At 53.1% G+C, this 20,300-nt stretch overlaps 6 protein-coding genes across 6 annotated transcripts; 3 read left to right on the top strand and 3 right to left on the bottom strand.

Moving 5' to 3' along the window:
• Positions 1 to 2,103: 2,103 nt before the first annotated feature.
• Positions 2,104 to 3,237, top strand: AtWU_09438 (uncharacterized protein; the record flags this gene model as incomplete). The annotated part of the gene is made up of 2 exons (XM_035504544.1): positions 2,104 to 2,734; positions 2,792 to 3,237. The coding sequence occupies 2 exons, from the start codon at positions 2,104 to 2,106 to the stop codon at positions 3,235 to 3,237; spliced, it is 1,077 nt and encodes a 358-aa protein (XP_035360437.1).
• Positions 3,238 to 4,614: 1,377 nt separating this feature from the next.
• On the top strand, positions 4,615 to 7,261 carry AtWU_09437 (cell differentiation and development protein Fsr1; the record flags this gene model as incomplete). The annotated part of the gene is made up of 4 exons (XM_035504543.1): positions 4,615 to 4,702; positions 4,771 to 5,049; positions 5,111 to 6,946; positions 7,002 to 7,261. 4 exons carry the CDS (start codon positions 4,615 to 4,617, stop codon positions 7,259 to 7,261), a joined length of 2,463 nt encoding a protein of 820 aa, XP_035360436.1.
• Positions 7,262 to 8,134: 873 nt separating this feature from the next.
• Positions 8,135 to 8,919, bottom strand: AtWU_09436 (uncharacterized protein; the record flags this gene model as incomplete). The annotated part of the gene is made up of 2 exons (XM_035504542.1): positions 8,135 to 8,710; positions 8,809 to 8,919. 2 exons carry the CDS (start codon positions 8,917 to 8,919, stop codon positions 8,135 to 8,137), a joined length of 687 nt encoding a protein of 228 aa, XP_035360435.1.
• A 322-nt stretch (positions 8,920 to 9,241) lies between these two features.
• Positions 9,242 to 11,533, top strand: AtWU_09435 (rRNA (cytosine-C5-)-methyltransferase NOP2; the record flags this gene model as incomplete). Its single annotated transcript, XM_035504541.1, has 1 exon — positions 9,242 to 11,533. The coding sequence occupies one exon, from the start codon at positions 9,242 to 9,244 to the stop codon at positions 11,531 to 11,533; it is 2,292 nt and encodes a 763-aa protein (XP_035360434.1).
• Positions 11,534 to 12,300: 767 nt separating this feature from the next.
• On the bottom strand, positions 12,301 to 16,295 carry AtWU_09434 (putative MATH and UCH domain protein; the record flags this gene model as incomplete). Its single annotated transcript, XM_035504540.1, has 4 exons — positions 12,301 to 12,877; positions 12,933 to 13,680; positions 13,730 to 15,823; positions 15,887 to 16,295. The coding sequence occupies 4 exons, from the start codon at positions 16,293 to 16,295 to the stop codon at positions 12,301 to 12,303; spliced, it is 3,828 nt and encodes a 1,275-aa protein (XP_035360433.1).
• Positions 16,296 to 18,485: 2,190 nt separating this feature from the next.
• Positions 18,486 to 19,686, bottom strand: AtWU_09433 (deoxyhypusine synthase; the record flags this gene model as incomplete). The annotated part of the gene is made up of 2 exons (XM_035504539.1): positions 18,486 to 19,385; positions 19,459 to 19,686. 2 exons carry the CDS (start codon positions 19,684 to 19,686, stop codon positions 18,486 to 18,488), a joined length of 1,128 nt encoding a protein of 375 aa, XP_035360432.1.
• Positions 19,687 to 20,300: the final 614 nt, after the last annotated feature.

The raw sequence follows: 20,300 nt of genomic DNA, 5'->3' as shown, positions 1-20,300 counted from the left end.
TGAGATCGGCTGCAGGAAGGCTACCACAGTCGCTAATCTTCACTAGTGCGCATAGGCTTGAGGGCAGGCTACCCAATAGACGATGGGTCCCGCCGATCAGCGATATCACAGCTCCGTCTTGCCCTCAAGCCTCCGCAAGGGATGTTTAGGCTCCTTCCTTTCCAGCCAAAGGTCTCGGCCGGACAGCGGAGTGCCACGTTGAAGTTGCACTGAGACATGCAGTGGATTTTCATATCAGATATTGAAACAGTAAAAGCCACTTCCATCTGGGGAAGAGAACGAACGTATCCTGTTCCTGGCGCACTATCGAATTCGGAGGACAGCTTGTGGACAAAAAGACCGAGAGAGCTCCCGGGAATCCGCCGAGCACCCTAAAACTTGCTAACCATGGATCATCTTAGTGCCATCTGCATGACCAGATCTTCCCCTCACCCAACACCATGATCAGTAATCAGTATGCTTCGTAGTCCCGGTGCTATTGAGGTGTTAGCCCCCGGCGTATGCCAAATCATTTCCAGTCCCACTGCATGAGACCAACGTCGGTTGAGCCGTCCTGCTGTCAAATGTCAAGTTCTGCACTGACTGGCTGATGCACATATGCCGTGTTCAAACTCTGGTTCACCGTGCAATTAGACTGGGTACTGCCGCATGGTTGACCGACAAAGGTTATGTCTTGTAACCCCATAAAAGCATAGTCTCCCCGTAGGATTCTAGCTACTGTTTGTCTGCAGTGGCTGGCGCAGGATCCCTGCACGGAGCAGGGAGACTGGAGACATGGAGAGCAATTTCCTAGCTGGCCATCCAAGCTGACAGCCATCTTCCAACTATTCCCGTACCGTCCTTCCGATCGTCCACTGTCGATCATAGCCCTGCGGGGCAATAGATACTCAGCTCTGTGTCCCCGTTGAATAACGGAACACTTTATCAGCAATATTTTGCGAAAAATTTTAGGTACACATGGCCGGGAATGAGGGGATGTAGGAAGACTGGAAGGAGAGGGAAACAAGGGGAAGTGAAGTTGACCCAAACAGGCATCGGGGAGGAGGTGCCTTCACGCGTCGGGATCCGGTGACTTGGCTTTGTCAAACAACCACAACCACAACCCCAAAGAGCAACACTCTTTCGGACTGCAGCCCAGCAAATACGGACACGCACAATGCCTTGTTCAGCTACTTGCACAACAATGGATTATTACTATGACTATCGATCACCCCAAGACCCTTTTCGAACAGAAACTTCTATGTTGCACCGCTATTCATCTACTAGATATTGGACTAGAAGAAACCCCAGCACGATTTTAGGTAGGTTCAATACAGTGGGAATAGCTCGGTTTGTCAGTACTACCTACACGAAGTAGTATTGTTTCTTTCCAGGCTGCGACATTTTTCTCGACGCTAGTTGCACTGGATTCCTCCGATGCCCGCGGAATGCACGTTCATTTACGGGATTTGATCACACTTTGAGCCAAGGCAATAACTTGTCTAGGGGCAATGGCACGTAGACTTATCATTGAACAGGATAAAAGTCTTCTGCATAAAGTCACGCCGGACAAGGCATCAGAATGAGACTAATCAGAGCCCAGAGAATGTGCTCCTGCAAATTGAGAGATTGGATTCCAACGATTGATGTAAAAAAAAAATGCGCGTAAGAGTCTACAGCCAAGTTATTTGATTGCTTGTAGATTTAGCTTCTTAGAGCTTTAAGCGGCTTGTGGAAGCTCAAAAGATGATATTGATGTCCAACAGTACTTCTGAGATGATCCTTAAAGTTATTAGAGACGGCTATATGTATATTTTAGTACTGGACATGTATAATAGTTCTGAAAATGCATGTATAGAGATTCTAAAACAAGACAACCAATAGTCACTAGCCTAAAATAGAGATATGCAAAAGGCTATTAGAAAAATAGCGAGGGCCGAATGTCTATTGGATTCAATTTTAATCATCCATCTCAGATGCGCTAATGATATTGATCAGATATGGCTATAAGCGGTGAATCGCGGCAGTATAGGATCCATTGAGGCGTGCCGATAACCAATGTCGCGACTACTCCTGTTGAACTCACGCATGAGCCGTGTCTGTCGTGGCTAGTCATCCGCGAGAATGTCTCTTCTCGATAACGAAGAAGACGAGCATTCCGGTTACTTGCGAAATAATTCAGAGTCACCTTCGGTGATATCTTCGGTCGAACCCAAGCAACCGTTCCCGCCGCTCCCCGCCGATGACCTTGCGACAACCACACTGAGCTCGCAAAACGAAGACTACATCGAAGAAGATGACCATGATCCAACCTCACCCACCCACGCGGATATCGATGCAGAGGACGATGCCGACTTTCAATCACAATATTCCTTAGAAGATCAAGCTTTTTCGGATGCCTCCACGGACTCGGAGGAGCAGTCACCAGAAGATGGTCTTTCTATGCATCACCCATTTCGCCAGTCCACCAGCTCCCTTCATGGGCCGAATGCGTTCGCACCACCCTTCTACAATAGACCCCCTACTCCGCTCCCCCCGTCTCCATCATTGACCTCCCTTCTCCGACCGCCGTTCTCCACGACTACTTCTCGACCTACCACCCCTGACAGCTCGGATGTGGAAACACCGAATGATACGGAGGCTGCTGTTGCGAAATCCGCCCGTCGCGCAACGACTGTTCCAAGAGCTAGTCCGAAGGTGCCGACATATGAATATTATGGATTCGTCCTATATCTTGCCTCCTCCTTAGCCTTCCGTGAGTTGTCCAGCGCGCACTCTGCCCAGAGACATGCTAACACTTTCCATTACGCAGTGATCTACATCCTTTGGTCCTACCTACCTTCCCCGTTTCTACACCAGCTTGGAATATACTATTACCCGAATCGGTGGTGGTCCCTAGCGTTTCCCTCATGGCTGGTCATGTCCATCATCTACATATACGTTGCCCTGGCGTCATATAACACGGGGTATCTGACGCTACCGATGAATAGCATGGAGAATATTGTGGATGAGGTGGCCAATGTGGCCGTCATTGATGGCAAGGGCAGGCGACGACCCGGTGGAGCCGCGAAGATGAGGCCTGGCGCGACATCGTATCAAATTATGGGGCCGCAGAACCGAAAGGTCAACTGGAAAGAGATATGGAGCGAAGGGACGGATGCTGTGCTGGATGTGCCAGTCGGTGGAGTCTGCGAAGTTCTTTACGGACAGGAGCGCGATGATGATGAGTTGTTTGAAGAGACGCCTAATATTTCATAGACTATAATCTTAATTTTTCAGATAGACTTTATCATGTGAATACATACAAACACTGGATCTGGATAATAATACCATGAATCGGGATCCGTTATCCCCTGATCGGCATCTTATCTCCACGTGATGTATTGAGTGCAAGAGAGAGAGAGAGATCTTGTAGTAAATGACACCAGGGGAATTGACTTCGTGACCAACAAGAAGCTTATTCCGGACTATAAGTGCCTTGGGAATAAGAGTACGTCAACAAATTATTCTCGTAGACAACACAGCAGAGGTACCAAAAGAAGGTTTCGGTATGTGGGCTGAATGAACAATTAATTGCCCACAAGGCTCATGACAAGTGCCGTGCCACCCTGGCAGCATTCCGCCCGGCAATGGCTGGTTGAAACAAAAGAAAAAAGAAAAATACAAAACCATAAAAATAGCGACACGTTGTGCTTACATGGCCCATCTAATACTTAGTTACCTGCCAGGCTAAAATCCAATTCGAGACCCGTCATTCCATCCTGATTGGTGGGTTAGACGGGATTAAGTGCCTGAGGTATTGAACTGGACGGAGTAGTACTGTTGGATCTATCTATTATCTACTATCTAGCTGTCCAGCGCTACTACTTCTAAGAAGTAAGTAGCTGAAGTGGAGGTTGTTGTCAGGTACCTGCAACAACCGGGACCTGATTAATTACTTTTCCCTCTCAACCTCAGATTTGCAATCTGTATGATACAAGGGTGAGAGAAAATCCATGCATGCCCTTCATCTCCCAAATGAAATGAAGTGAATGTAAAAGTGTCATGCACTGACCCTGACCGCATCTTAATACTAAGTGAAGAAGAGAGTAAAATTGGGGGTTGGGAAGGGAAGGCCAGCTCGCCCAGCGCTAAAAGCGGTTACGGCCGCGTGGGCGCCTACAGAGCCAACGAAAGCTCAGCGGCGGCGGTGGCTTTCCCCGACCTCAACTGCGAGGAGAGAACGCGCACCCAGTCACTCCGATCGTCTCGGGGGCTCAAGCTTGCATCGCTGACCGTCTCCTTTCCCCCTGCACGCTCCATTTCCGAGGCCCCAAAAATAAATCGGGTCCTTTACTGCCCTCTTGAAATTTATTCCCATTGTTTGTTTTTCCTCCCCCTCGGCGTTGACACGGCCTGGAACTTCGCTTCCTGCCGTTGTCGCCCCGTTCCCTCCACCTGTGGGCTTACACGGAGAACAAACACTCGGCTGCGATTCAGAAGATCACCACACCTCGCCCTTTTCCATTGGGAACAGCGCCTTCCTGATCCTCCCTCTGGCGACTTCGTGAGCTACGCTGCTCGGTCGCTACGAATTCCACTCCTTTCATCCTCTCCCATTGTCGATTTTGCATGGCTTGGCAGTCTCCCTCGGCCATGGCTGGGGGCGGAGGGTACGTCGGCCCCGGGGGTGATGGGTCTTCTAACGGCGGGCATCCCCAGGGGACGGAGTACACCCTGCAAGGTGGGTACCGAGTGATAGATCTCGACGGTCGTGAGGAGAGGCTAATTGCTTTTTCGGTTCGTTTCTAGGTGTGATGCGCTTTCTGCAGACGGAGTGGCACCGGCACGAGCGTGACCGCAATGCCTGGGAGATCGAACGCGCGGAGATGAAGTCTCGCATCGGAAAGCTGGAGGGTGATGTTCGTACGAGTAAACGGTTACATGAATCATTGGGGAAGCACGTCAGGTTGCTCGAGGCCGCCTTGAAGAAGGAGCGCGAGAAGGTCAAGAAGCTCAGTAACAATGAGAAGGTTGAGGACACTAGGGACCCGAAAGAGATTGCCAAGGAAAGCATCAACTCTCTGAAAGGTGAGTTTATTGTTGGTTTACGGAGTGGTGATGTCGTATCGGTGTACTGATTGCTGTCTAGCTCAACGCCCCAAGCCTCATACGGGACCCAGCGAAATCGATGTGAACCTTGAGAACGAACACGAGTATCGCCAAGAGAACGAGCGAGAGAAGTCGCGATTGTACCTTTCGAAGTGCTCTCAGGAAGTTGCCTATCATGTCATTCCTTCGTCACACCCTCCTCCGGAACTCGGCGAGCAGGATCTCCCAAATCACATCTACGGCAACCAACAGCTGTCTCAGCAGAGCCTGGAGGAGGCATACCTCCAGCAGCAACGCCAGAAACAGCACCAGCAGCAGCAAGCACAGGCGAACGATATGATGGCGCGAGAGGTGGCGCTTCAGAACCACCAACCCGTCATCACACACTACGCAGATAACGCGGCCATGTCTCGCGCACAAAATCAATTTGGTTTCCCACCTGCGACCAGGGAAGCGATGGAGAGACGACCCCTTGAGCCACAACAAACCCCGCTTACCGCGATCGATAATAGAAAGCAGGCTCTCGGCAACTCGCTGATGGATGAGCGCGCCGGTCAGGGGGACCAGGCATATGATGGATATGGCTCACAATCGGCGGCTAAGGATGCCAAGCAACAGCGAATGGAAGAGCAAGGTGATGATGCAGATGGCTGGAACTTTGACGAGCCGGCCGAACCAGCACCGCAGGCGGAACAGGTACCACCGCACCGGCCTGATGTGGATGCTTTCCCGAATGCAAACTTTGTCAGTTCCAAGTCTCCGCAGCGGTCCGGATCTCTCTCGCATCGGCGGAAAAGTTCCGGTGCCAGAAGGAAGAGTGATGGTGCCGTTGATCTTGCAGCGGGCCCCAAGCCAGATCCGACCTTCAAGGTTCGGTTCGCCCTCCGCGGCCATTTGGATGTCGTCCGTTCGGTGATTTTCACGGGCGGCGGAAGCCCTTCGGAGCCGGAAATTTGTACATGCAGTGATGATGGAACGATCAAACGATGGATTATACCCGCCACTTATGGCACCTTTGGCGCAAGCTCGAGTGACCTGGACATTACCAGCTATTTCACTCACCGCGGACATGTGGGGGCTGTGACTGCGCTGGCGGCATGCTCTCCGCAGAACTTCTCCAATGGAGGCCGTGCGCTCGGGGACGGCTGGGTTTTCTCAGGTGGACAAGATACCAGCGTCCGAGTGTGGGAACGTGGACGTGTTGACCCGAAGGCGACTCTTGATGGCCACACGGACGCCGTCTGGGGTCTCTGTGTTCTACCTGGAACCGCAGGCTCTGTGCTAGGCGAATCCAGCAGCCATTACGGTGGCCCTGATCGTATCCTACTCGCATCCGGTGGTGCGGACGGCCGTATCATCATATGGGCTGTTAGTGCGCCCCCGCAGCTTTCTTCCCCTCAAGCAGGGTCTCGACGCGCTGGTGGTAGCAGGAGAGCCAACTCGATCTCTTCCGGCTCCAACTTCCCCTCGTCACCGCAGCCCAGCACGGCGACTACCACACCATTCCACTACAGTATGGTTCGTCAGATTGTTCGGACCGAGTCTCCCTCCCCAACGTGCATTAGCCCGTTGTCGCTTGCAGGTATCAACTTTGTTGTGTCCTACACCGACGCCTCCATCCTTGTGTATGATACAAGGACTGGCGAGGAAATTGTGGGCATGGCGAGTCTGGAGACATACGATGGCACGCCTTCGACTGGCGTTAACTCTGTTGTCGCCACTACAGTCGGATTTGATGGATCGGCAGGACTTGACCCCAGTCGGACAATGGGCGAAGAAGAAGTCGTCCATGGTGCGACTGGCTCCAGTGGTGTCGAAGGCGTAATCATTAGTGGATACGAAGACCGCTACATTCGCTTCTTCGATGCTAACAGCGGTAAGTTTCACCAAGCTTCCCTTAGATATTTGGTATACTAATAATTTATGCTTAGGCCAATGCACATACACGATGTTGGCCCATCCATCGGCGATTGCCTCGCTTTCGCTATCCCCAGATGGACGTGAGCTAGTCTCTGCGGGTCATGACGCCAGCTTGCGGTTCTGGAACCTCGAGAAGCGGAGTTGCACTCAAGAAATCACGAGTCACCGGTTGATGCGTGGTGAAGGAGTGTGTGCCGCCGTCTGGAGCCGCGATGGCCGCTGGGTCGTCAGTGGAGGTGGTGACGGGGTTGTCAAGGTGTTCTCGAGATAGCGAGACCCCTTTGCTGATGTATGTTTCTTTCTTTCGACAGCTGATTCTTCCTTTTCCTACGGCATGTTCTTCGCACGCATGAGATGGATGAGCGCTTGGCCGATTCTCGAGCATTTGCAACGGTGTCAATCTACCTGGCATATGTTCCTTTCTACTCCTGTGGTTATAGTTTCTTTACTCTTCTACCCTTTTATTGACAATCAGCTGCTTTGCTCGTCCAGCCCTGCCTGATGGTACGAGCTTATGTTTTTCATACCTCTTTTTATTTCCTTAGCCCTGTCCTTGACTCACATACCCCACGCGGACTCGAAGGGGGGATATAATGTGTGCTTTTATACTCCGTGACGTTCAACCGCTGTCTGCCACACGTCTGCAAGGTGTCTTTATAACACGACATTTTCGATACCAGCGAATTTCTTGGTGTGTTTCCATATGAATAGGATTTGCGGACCGTGTGGTCGCCTTTTTTGAATGTCTTGATATCCCTGGTCCCCAGTACATGGGGGGTGCTGTGGATGAACGCTGTATGATGATCTCCTTGCCCTGTCCTTTAGAGCCTTTCGCACCAGCCTGTACATTGCCTGATTTCTGCCCCAATTATTCTCGAACCCGTTTGCGAACTAGGGTACCTAAGCTTGAAGTATAGATGTATTCAAAGTCGCTGAGCATTGGTCTACCCTTAAACTGTACAATATTCCAATCCACATATTCCACCCCAATGCAATCTCACACATAAGAACTCACGCCACACATCCAAATCAATGTCAAATAATTCCATGACAAGGTATCATATTACATACATACACATCTACCCACCATTAAGCACCCCACGCTCCCAACACATAAACCTAAATAGTAATATTAAATAACAACTCATTGCTTCTCCCAAGCCCCCTTAAACACCCCCCTCAACCTCCTCGCCTCCTCACTATCCTTCAACCTCTGCTCCAAGAATCCCTGCAAATCATCCCAAAACGCCTCCGTCCTCAACACCTCCTCCCCACTCGGCCCAACCGCCGCCTTAGGCGCACCACCAGCAGCAGCAGCGGCAGCAGCATTCCCACCCCCCTCACCACCCTCCACAACCTTCGCCCCTCCCATAATCATCACCCCAAACTCCACCTCCTTGCCTCCCGCCAACATCTCCGGCTCATCAGCCAACAACTCCGCAATCGTCTTCCCCGTCACTGGCTTCCGCTTATACAAAATCTTGATCTTCTCCAATGACACCTTTCCGTCCTGTGCGTCAACCACCCGTTCCTGAACTGCGTCTTTGAGATCCTGCACTGAGGTCGTGGTGATGGGTGCGTTGGGCAAGGTGAATTCGAATGCGGGGTTGCGTGCGCTCTTTACGTGTACGGTTATGGATTTCGAGGAACCCGGGGCTTGCGTCCGTTGCACTTTCTTGGGCATTTCGGGGTGCGGGGCGCTGAGGCGGGGGAGGAGGTACTGTTTGTTTTGATTGTTAGATTTATTGGGTTATGGGGGTCCAAGTGGGAGGGTATAGGGAAGAGGGGAGGGAGGGGGGCAGGATGGGATGGACGTACAGGGACGCGAGGTCCGACTCGCTCTTCGTCCAGGACATAGTCTGCTCGGAGCTTGATGGGACGGGAGTCGAGCGATGAGAGGAAGGACTTGATGAAGGCGACTTCGGACATTTTGGCGGATTTCTTTGCTGTTCGTGGATGAGGTGGGTTGTATGTAGAGCGAGAAAGTGTATAGGTGGAGTAGGTGAGATAGAGACAGTCAATATGGATGCGGCATGTGGTACTGCCATTACCCAATTGGGCGGTAGCTGAAGCCCATCCCTCTGACTGCATTACATGCCTCAGGCTACAATACTTACCGCCTTGCGGGACTCTTTCTGCCGCGGCCAACCGCCCGCAGAAAAAAAAGTAACGAAAGAAAAAAGTTTGGATTCTCCGCTTCAGACTCCAGTTATCCAACTTTCACCACCCTTTTCCCATTTACATTTTCATTATGGGTGTCGGTCGTCGTATGAAGAAGCAGGGCCCTCCGGCCCCGCTGGATGAGTCTAAGATCACCATCTACAAGAAGCGCAAGGCTGGTGAGCCCGAGTCGAAGCCCGAGACGGGAAAGAAGCGGAGAAGATCTGATGCCGATGAGAAGGTCGCGAAGCCCGCCATCAAGAAGAAGGCCAATGGCGCTGTTAATGGCAAGGCGACCAAGGCTGAGGCTAAGCCCAAGGCTGAATCCAAGCCCAAGGCCAAGGCCGTCGAGAAGAAGCCGCAGTTCATGGACTCCGACGATGAGGACGACGATGAGGAAATGTCTGGTATTGAGGAAATGGATGCCGATGAGTTCGACGATCTGGACGGTATCAGCGATGGCTCGATGGATAGCCAGGAGGAAGACAACGACTCGTTCGTCGATTCCGACGATGATGACCACCCTCGCGAAACCATGTTCTCCGACGACGAAGACCTCTCCGACGCTGAAGAGAAGCTGACCGCCGCCAACATCGAGGGTTTGTCGCGCAAGCTGGACCTGCAGAGACAGGAAGAGGAGGAAGAGGCCGAGCGCGAAATGAAGGAATCCGCCATGCAGACCAACATCGCCGGTGACCGTCCCGATGTCTTTGGCGACGCCGAGGGCACTCAGCCCGGCCTGGCTCCCGATCTCCAGCTGCTCCGTACCAGAATTACCGACACCATCCGTATCCTGGGTGATCTCAAGACCCTCGGTGCCCCCGGCAAGTCTCGTACCGATTACACCCAGCTGCTCATCGCCGACATCTGCACCTACTACGGCTACACCCCCTACCTCGCCGAGAAGCTCTTCAACCTCTTCACCCCCATGGAAGCCTTCGCCTTCTTCGAAGCCAACGAAACCCCCCGTCCCGTCGTCATCCGTACAAACACCCTCCGCACCAACCGTCGTTCCCTCGCCCAGGCGCTCATCAACCGTGGTGTCGTGCTCGAGCCCGTTGGCAAGTGGTCCAAGGTCGGTCTCCAGGTCTTCGAATCCGCCGTTCCCCTCGGTGCCACCCCCGAATACCTGGCCGGTCACTACATCATCCAAGCTGCCTCTTCCTTCCTCCCCGTCATGGCCCTCGCCCCGCAACCCAACGAGCGTGTTCTCGATATGGCCTCCGCCCCCGGTGGTAAGACCACCTACATCTCCGCCCTGATGCGCAACACCGGCTGCGTCATCGCCAACGATGCCAGCAAGCCCCGTGCCAAGGGTCTGATCGGTAACATCCACCGTCTGGGCTGCAAGAACACCATCGTGACCAACATGGACGCCCGCACCGCCTTCCCCAAGGCCATGGGCGGGTTTGACCGTGTCCTTCTCGATGCCCCCTGCACCGGTACCGGTGTCATTTCCAAGGATCCCGGCGTCAAGACCTCCAAGAACGAGCGCGACTTCCTCGCCATCCCCCACATGCAGCGCCAGCTTCTCCTGGCCGCCATCGACTCCGTCGACCACTCCTCCAAGACCGGCGGCTACATCGTCTACTCCACCTGCAGTGTCACCGTTGAAGAGAACGAAGCCGTCGTGCAGTACGTCCTGCGGAAGCGCCCCAACGTCAAGCTCGTCGACACCGGCCTCGGCGACTTCGGCAGCCCCGGTATGACCAGCTACATGGGCAAGCACTTCGACCCCAAGATGACTCTCACGAGACGCTACTTCCCGCACCGCGAGAACGTCGACGGTTTCTTCGTCTGCAAGCTCAAGAAGACCGCCGCCTCCCCTACCCCCAAGCCTGGCGATGCCGCTGCCGCTACTTCTACCGAAGGCTCCTCCGCCAAGAAGTCCAAGACCCCCTCCGTCGCCTCCACCACCACCGATGACGACGAACCCATCGACAAGACCCCCATCACCGACGAAGACGGCATGGTCATCGAAACCGAAGGCGGCAGCTTCGGTCCCTTCGAAGAAGACGAGGAAGACGCTGCCCGTATCGCCCGCGCCGAGCGCAACCGTCTCCGCCGTAAGGGTCTGAACCCTAAGGCTGTTCTTAACAAGCCCGCCAAGTCCAAGTCCAGGGACGAGTCCTCCGACTCTCCCGCTGCCGAGAAGAAGACCGAGGAAAAGAAGGAGAAGGAGACCCCTAAGAAGGAATCAAAGGAAGAGAAGCCCAAGCCCAAGTCCAAGACTGAGTCCCCCAAGCCCGCCACCAAGACCAAGACAGACACAGAACCCGTCACAACAAAGAAGCAGCAACAAAAACCCACCACTACCACTACTGCGCAAGAACCCACAGAGAAGAAGACGAAGAAGACCGCTAAGAAGACAAGCAAGAAATGATTAACCCAATTTCTGCTATCTTGATTGACTCTTACTTCCCCTTCTTGTAATCTAACTCATGAGGTGACTGTTGTTGTTGTTGTTGTTGATATTCATGGTTCGACATAAAAAGCATTTATTTGTCTAGTTATTGTCTTGTCTTGTCTTGTTGGTCTGTACGGGCGGCGCATGCATATGTTTCTTCATATTTTATATTCTTTTTTTTTATTTCTGGTATGATGATGATGGTGGTGGTAGATAAATAGATAGCTTCGTTCTTCTACTTGGGCTGGGTGAGTGAGTTGAGTCGAGTCGAGTCAATAGATACCATTATTTTCTTCTTTTATTTTGTTTATCATTCGTAGTTGTTTGCTAAGGGCTGTATAGTTAGGTATTGTAAATGGGTGATTATGTATAACTGGCACGATGAGTGAGTTTATTTATAGTTGCTTGAACGATGCCCTAGTAGTTGAGCTATTGCTGTGAAAATGCTACAGTGTCTACAATAGTATTTATTTACTGTGGGAATGTAACATGTAACTGCAAGTTCTTGATTGCTTGACTTCATGAAACTGAAACGAATAGTATAATCAAGTCTAAACTCCAAATCTGCTGACAACATCATGTCTAATATCAACCAAACCAATCACTCCGGTCTTTGCAACATCCTGGGTATGATGAATTCTTCAATGCAATATTAACTGTAACCAAATGCAGCGGGGACGCATATCTCTATTTCCCCATTTGCCCTGCAACAAAGTTGGGATGAGGGCAGGCAGACGGGCTCACTATGTGCGGTAGATCTTAACCACACTGATGATGTTCTTCCGGCAAATGGGACAGAGATCGACCTGGCGAGCGCAGGTCACGCAAGCACAAACATGCCCACAGTCATAAAACAAGGCGTCTTGTTCTTCTCCGTAACAGATCTGACACAGATCCATTTCTTCATCGGCTACCTCCCAGTAGCTGATGCCCTTGCCGTGACGTTTGCCGTCCTTGTAACCGCCGACATACTTGTTGCCTGTCTTGCGCTCGACGTACGTGCCCTGTCCGTGACAGATGCCGTCGAACCAGTCACCGTCGTACGTGTCACCGGTGGGATACTCCATAAAGCCGGTTCCGTGGCGCTTGCCTAGCACGAAATCTCCGACGTAGGTTGCGGCAAGGTCAGAGATGTGCTTGCCCTTGCCGTGGAAGTGACCCTTGTTGAACTCCCCACTGTAGTAGTCGTTCGTGAACGATGCATCAATGGTCTTGAAGCCAGTGAAGGCACGCGTGGGGTGGTTGCGAGAATCAGCCCACAGATAGCGGACTAGCTGATCGGGATTGCCGAAGAGACCGGCCACGTTGAGCTGCAATCGTCTATAGGGGTAGGGGTTAGTCTGGGTGTAATGACATGATAATAGGTTGCGCTTACCTGTCCTTGTTCAACTTGTCACCCACAATAAAGCAGGTACCATCGGGAACATAAACCTCGAATGTCTCGCCCGAAGCCATGGTAGTCACGGTGGTTCCATCCACACGTTGCCAGATCTGGAAATCCTTCATTGGCGGCATCTTGAGATGTCTCCGGACGGCATTCTTGATGTTCTCTTCCTTCTTCGAGAAGAAGGATCCCACTGTGCGCAAGGCCTGCGCTTCCACATCGAACCTTTGGATGAAGTAGTACACGTGGTCTACTGGCTGGGGGACCTCCGGCTCGATTGACGGAGCAGGAATGTCCGCAGCTGTGCTAGCCTGAGTCTCAGGCTCAGCTGGTACCGCTTGACTGGGCTCCTGAGTGACCGGGGGAGCTGCATCAGGGACTCGGTCGGTATCCATCTGCTGGAGATCTTCCGCGATAATGGCAGCAATCACTGCATCGTTCTCGGAGTCTCCAGTAGTAGGCGCACCCGTGCCGCTCGAGTCCGTAGGCACAGGATCCTGAGGGACAATTTCGATGTGTGAAACATTCACAGCGTTGGTGATTGTCGCACCCCCAGTTGCACTGATGCTGTTCTCCGGTACAGTTCCCGATGAGCTCGCGCGGGCAGCTTCACCTTCGGGAAGAGGCAATCTATCTTCCGAGGATTCTGAACCGGCGCGTTCAACCACAGCTTCCTCAGGCTTGGCCTGAATCGAAATCGCCTGTGGTGGATCCGCTATGGCGAAAAACTTGGCGTTCTCTGCTGTGCATTAGTATCTTGTATAATACGTGGAGGAAAAGGAACATACCATCAGAGACGACCTGCATCCAGAAACGGACGGTCTTCAACGGAAAGTCCAAGGTGCTCGTCAGGTCGGAGATCCGAGCAAACGCAAGGGTAGGCCCGAATTGGTCACGAGTGTGACCAATCTGCCACAGCCGGACATGCTCCGCACAAGTGCTCTCGCTAGACTTGGCAGATGCCCACATGGCAATCTTCTTTCGGAGATCAACATAGTTGGAGGAGCGGGGCACAGTCAGATACATGACACCGTTTTCCAACTTCGCCTGTGACATCAGATCGTACGTATCGAACAAGCTGCCCAATTGATCGTACTTGGGCAGCGAATAGACCTCCACGTTGATCTCGTCCTTGTCGCACTTGTCATCCAATTGCATCGGAGGGATGCCCGTTTCATAGTACTCTTTCAGACTCGCGGGCACGTCCCATGGACCTTGCGGGCCAGGCAAGAACTCCTGGACGACATCACTGCGGATGTACATCACGGCAATGGCAACATCATGGCCGGTCTTGTGGTCCACCTTCTGGGAGGCGTCCAGGCCGAGGTGAGGGCCCAAGGCGGTCTTCCGAGTCAGGCATTCGACACGGTTGTCACTGCCATCATCGAAAGCAAGCCACCTGGTTCCAGGGCCTCCCGGTCGCAGAATGCTGAAGAATTTGCCAGACGTACGCCGGCCACGGTGAACGATGTAGCCGTAGAGGACGTATTTGCCTTCCTGGCCATCCAGCAGCCATGGCTTCAAGTCCAGCTCCTCATCCAGATCAACTCGGTTGTAAAGCAAACGCCATTGCCGAGCAGCCTTGTCCAACTTCTGACGGCCCAACTCCAAGTGAAGCACCGGTGGAAGCACCCAGCGTCCGGGCTTGGCACTCAAGTACCTGCTGAAGGCTTCACTGGTGGTCTTGACTTGGTCAGCCGGCACACAAATTCGGGAGTTGTAGTCCTTCGGGACAGTGTTGATCACGTCCTGAGTCTGCGCTTCGCTGGGAAGCGACTCGATTGACGGGCTGTCGAACAGCCTGGCCAATTCCTGCCCCGCGTCTGTGCCTGCCAGTTCGATTTCGAGCGTGCGGCGTAAACGTTCCCAGAACTCGCACACATCGCCGGAGTATTCGTGCAGGTTACGCAAGGTCGAGGTGATCATGTCCGTATCCACATACTGCAGCGATTGGCCCCGGGAGCGCAGTTGCCACAGGAACTTTTGCAGTGCATCACAGAGCGGCTTCGGCTTGACATCGCAGCTAGTCAGATGCTCCAGGACATTGGCCTTCTGGATGATCTTGCAGAAAGGCGCCATATGCACCCAGGTAGCCAACCCAGCCACCTCGGCACTATGGTTGATGACGGAGTCACCCAACGGCCGGTAGCCCGTGAGACTCAGGCTGTCCCACGTCGGCTCGGTGTCACTAGCATGCCACCAGAGGGAGCGGGTGGGGTCGTCGACAATGCGGATATACGCATCAAACGCCAGGGTATCGTTGCGGAGAAGCGCCTGACGCTGGCCTCGCTGGCGGCGGTGGATCTGGTCCCAGGGACCGTGGAAGTTGGTCCAGCCCCAGTCCAGGTTGTGGGGGTTGAACTGATGGCACGAGGACTGCATCCAGCCCGTCCGCGGCTCCTCGGGGTTATACAGAATGACGCCAATTTGAGCCGACACCCGCCAGGACTTGGTGCCGGTCGATTCTGCCTGATGAGCGGCAGCGGGGTACTGGGCCTTGAAAGCCTCCAACCAACTTGCGGAATCGTTGGTCTGAGCGAACTTCATGTCAACGTCCGGTGCATTGACATCCAGGGCTGCATCAGCCGGGCCGTGCATCACCTTAAACTCGCTCTCGGGCAGATTCTTGTCGGGCGGGGGCATGGTCGGAGAGCACTCGATGTAGATACTGAGCGAATTGACGTTGTTCCCACGGGGGAAGAACTTGATGGTCCACCAATAACCACCCATGTATGCGGGCGGAGAACGCATGATCTTGACGCGGTTGGGGGCGTCTGGGGTGCCTCGCACGCCCTTGATCTTCCATGTCATGCGGGCCTTCTCCGCCGGGCGGTATTCGGGGTCGTCCAGATCGGGGTGGAAGTTCTTCTCCCAGTAGTCATCTGATCTTGTCAGCTATTATAGTTCTAGACCAGCTCCGCCGGTGATTGCTTGTGTGAGCTTACACTCATAGGCGCTGTAGTCGCCATCCGCCGCCGATTCAATTTCCTTCATCTCTGCCTCATCGGGAACCGACAGATCCTCCTCGATATCAGCCCAGTAGGCATGTTCCAGCTCCGGTTGGGGGGGCTGAATCACCGGAACGGGGTCTGCTTGCACCGGAGGCGGGATATCGACTCGAGGTGCCTCATCCTGAATCTCGACTGGGGGTGAATCCGATGAGGGGGGCTCTAAGGGGATGCTTGTTGTGATGGGGTTTGTGACAGAGATTGTAGAGTCATCTGTAGCCGCCTCGATGGTGACGGTGGTTTCCCTGACCGACTCAGGGGGAACTGGAGTGCTGAGTGTGATGGGTGGTTGTTGTTGTTGCTGCTGCTGCTCCACATTGGAGCCAGAATCTGGAGAGGCATCCATTGTGCAAATAGAAAGAAAGAAAGCAGACAGACAACGAAGACAACTAACTTAGCAGAGAAGACAACCGACACAGTTCAGATGAAAGGAGAGGATAGTTGCAAAGCAGCAGCAAATAAGCCGACCAACCGGTAGGCTGACAGAGCCGCAGATGAGAAGAGCCAAAGAAGAGAGCAACACGAGTAGCCTTGGCAGTCAGGCTCTGAATGCAAGTGAGACTGATCTAGGCAAAACCACACATTCAGATGCTGCTGTGGAGAGGAAAAGTAGAAGAAGAAAAAAGAGAGAGATGAGATTCTCCTCACAATCAGCAAGGGAGGGTGGGGATGGAGGGGAAGCAAGAAACTCAAGGTGGAAGAAGAGAAATAGAAATAAGACAGATCACACCAGAAGAGCAATAGCGAGCAATGACAAGCCAGTAAAAGCACGACAGCCCAACGAACAAGTAAGTTAACCAACGAAGCAATGAAAGTCTAGAAGGTCGGGCGATAAGAATAGGCAACTGGGCTTATCAGCACCAGTAGAACGAGTCTAGTAGTACTTTAGTGAGGGAAACTGGGGTAACCCTAGGCCCAGAGCGGTAAACCCAAGGAACAATCGGCGAGGGTGGATAGAAGGGGGTCTATAATATATATATATATATAGATCGGGCGGGAAGTGGGAGTGATAGAGAGGGATGAAGATAAGGAAAAAGAGAGAAGTTGAGATGAGAAAGGAAGGAAAAAGAGATGGAGAGGGGAAGAAAGAAAGAAAGACACTTCTCTCGAAACGAAAGAAGAAAAGCAAATAATATTGAGAGAAATAAAAAAGAAGAAGAATTGATGGGATTGGGAAAAAAAAGAAAGGAAATGCAGCATAGAAATGGGGGAAAAAAGAAAAAGGATGAGGCGGCAATGCAGCCCAGGACCAGATCACGGATCCTCACCGCTGGTTGGCATCCAATAATCCTCTGGCAGCTGCTGCTTGAGGGTCCGCAACCTGGACGCGGACTGGCCCAACTTGTCCCCTTCAAGTCTTGCCTTCGACTGACCCCCCTGCAATCCACCCCCGATGGGACTGGAACTGGAACTGGAACTGGACCTTCTTTCTCGATTGCCACTCGGGTCCCATTTTCGGATCCCCATCAGGTGGTGGTCGTCGTTCCAACTGCCCCCTTGAGTATCTCTCTCCTCTCCCCAAAGTCCCAACGGATAAAAGAATTCGGGGTGGGAGAAATCAATCAATCATTTTACTCCATACCAAGGAAAATGATATGATACGGGCCTGCGATTCGATCGAGTGACCGGACGGATCGACTGCGCGGGGCGTCGCATCCCTGCAGCCCAGAGAAAGACAGGAACTGACCTGTCATTAGTCCGCTTCAATCAATCAATCAATCAATCCTTCTTCGGAGCTCGTAATCTCATTAATCATTTGTATCACTCTATATCCATTATCCAAACACAAGACAAAATCTAATCTATACCATACCTCCATACAAATCCCCCCCTCCATCCTGCATGTCAATATTATCTTCCCATGACAAGTCAATCAGGGCAATCAGTTGCTTGGATGGATTCCCCCACCAACAAGTGGGTGGCAAGTTAAGTCGGAAGGATGAAACTTTATTGCCATGAAAACCCCGTGCCGACCGCAATGATCGACCGGTGGAACGACCCCCGGCAATCCAAGTCCATCTCAACTCTCTTCCTCCCCATGATTTGCCATCCACCTTCGTTCGTCCTTCCAAACTTTGCCTCCGCCGAGGTTCCAAAGCCTGTGGGTTCCGGACTTCCGGCTCTTCAAGGGGGCGGGCGGCTGCTCTTCTCCGTGCAGAATTCATCCCAGGGGAGTGGCCCCTCTTGCGTGCTTTGTTTTGTCCTGTTCTTTTTTTTCTTCTTCTTCTTTTCTTTTTGTGTTTGATCGGAACCAAAGCCTCCGATTTGCCTCCTAACTCGAGGGGATGATGTGGGGCGCCTTTCGCGTGCCTGCCACGCCGGGGCCCGCCCCTGTCGCTGCCCCTCTGTCAACCAAACGGCCCGAGCTGTCGTGAAGGGGGGAAGCTCTCACGGTCGATAGACACAGCAGGCCTAGGACCAGTAATCAATTTTTATCTTATCGAGTTGATAGGAGGAATTGCGAGAAGGAGGGGGGTTGGCGTTTAACAGATAGCAGAGAATATCCCTATCGGAGTGATGTCCCTCAAACTCACACTCAGTTCTGAGACGTTTCACCGTTGGGGGTCGCCGGACTGGCTCGGGCAAACGAGGCCGCAACAATGAGCGGGAAGACCACTGTGGCTTCTGCATAGACCTTGACGGCCTTGGCGTCGGCTTTGATCTTACCCCAGCTGATGGCCTCATCCGGTCGGGCCCCCGCATCGCTGCCGTCAAACTCCTGTCCCGTATTGATGTACACGGCATGCTCGGCCCCGTTGCGCATCAGACAGGCGTTGGCAATGTGATGTTTGATGACTCCGCCACCCAGTATGATCATGCCGGCCCGCGCGGCCCGGACAGCCATGGTGTTGATGCGGCGCACATCGTCCACAATGTCGACCCGCAGCCGTTGCGGAGAGGAGCGATAGGTGTGAAAGTAAAGCATATCGCCCAGGGAGCCATCGGTGAGGGCGGGACAGAAGATGGGGATGTTGTTCTTAGCAGCCCAGTACAGAACCGAGTCCTCGTGGTTGATCTCGCGGCCGAGGCGTTCAATAATCTTGCTGGGGGTCCAATGCAATTCGTCCTCCTCATCGCCAGTCTCCAGTGCCTTCTTCTTGGCGGCCTCCTGTTCCTCCAGCATCTTATCCAGGATGGGGATCAACCAGTCTTCAAATGCACAGTAGTTGCTGTTCGGGACGATGAGGTTACCGATCCGGTTCAATCCTTTGGCCCGCAGTCCAGCGCCCGGGGCAGTAAATGAGCCCATGTAGGTGGGAGCCAGGCATTTGATAAGATCTTCCTCGACACCGCCGGCCGTGGTGACAATCGCGGAGACGTGACGGTTGCGGACCAGGTAGCGGATAGTGTCTCGAAGGCCGGAGGAGATCAGATTGGAGGTGTATCCGAGAAAGATGGTGGTCTTCTCGCCGGTCTCCGGATGACGGTAGGCTTGCTATGTAGAGGTGTCACGGAATTAGCTACACTGCTAGGTCACTCAATGGCCGGGAAGAAGACAGGATGCGAACCATCTCGTTGACGATGCGGGCGGCTTCAGCGACCGCACTGCCCTGGAACCCGGTGTATTTCATGTTGTCGACCATCTCGGCGACCGTAATATCCCGGCCTTGGAATCGGTCAAAGTCGACGCCGCTGACCTGCTGCGTCCCCTCAGGCACGGGCTCCGAGGCCACCAACACGGCATCGGTGACTGCAGAGGGAGGGGCATTGCCCGCGGCGGAGTCTTGTGCGGACATGGCTGTCGAGCGAAAAGGAAATATAAACCAGAATGCCGAAGTAATCAATAGCGTGAAGTAAATGCCGAGTCTATCAATTAAGCGGGGACCAAATTGATATAGGCGAGGAGTAAAGCCGGGGCACTCAAATGCGGGATGAACTGAATGATGATCCCCTCCGTCTCTTCTGGAAATTTTTCTGCAGGCGGCGGGATTGGCGGGGGTGTGACAGCCCGTTTCGTGACACCCGCCATGCTGATGCCCCAGGCAGTAAGGCAGTGAGGCAGTCAGGCAATAAGCTGGACCGAGCCATCGCCGGGAAATTCCCAGCGATCCTCCGTACACAAAACTTGACACCTTTAAGCTGGTCAAGTATTGCCTGAGGCATAAACATGTAGGTTAGTCATCATTGATGGGGCCTTCCCGACAGGGCAAGAGATCCTCGCCTGAGGCATGCACGCCGGGGGAGGCGATCCAGAGTTATTTTTGAGTTCCCTTTAATTCCCTTTAACTAGTCACACTAAGACCAGTCAGTCGTGGCCGAGGGAAAGTCCCTGGCCAACTAAACTCAGCCCATCCAACCATCCAACCGCTGCCCTTCACCAGGGATCCATCCATCGTTCTCTGCCCCATTC

This window comes from Aspergillus tubingensis (genome assembly GCF_013340325.1).
Source record: "Aspergillus tubingensis WU-2223L DNA, scaffold_11, whole genome shotgun sequence".
Lineage (NCBI taxonomy): Eukaryota > Fungi > Ascomycota > Eurotiomycetes > Eurotiales > Aspergillaceae > Aspergillus > Aspergillus tubingensis.
Note: the sequence above shows the minus strand (reverse complement) of the source record. Positions and strands in the feature narration are given on the sequence as shown.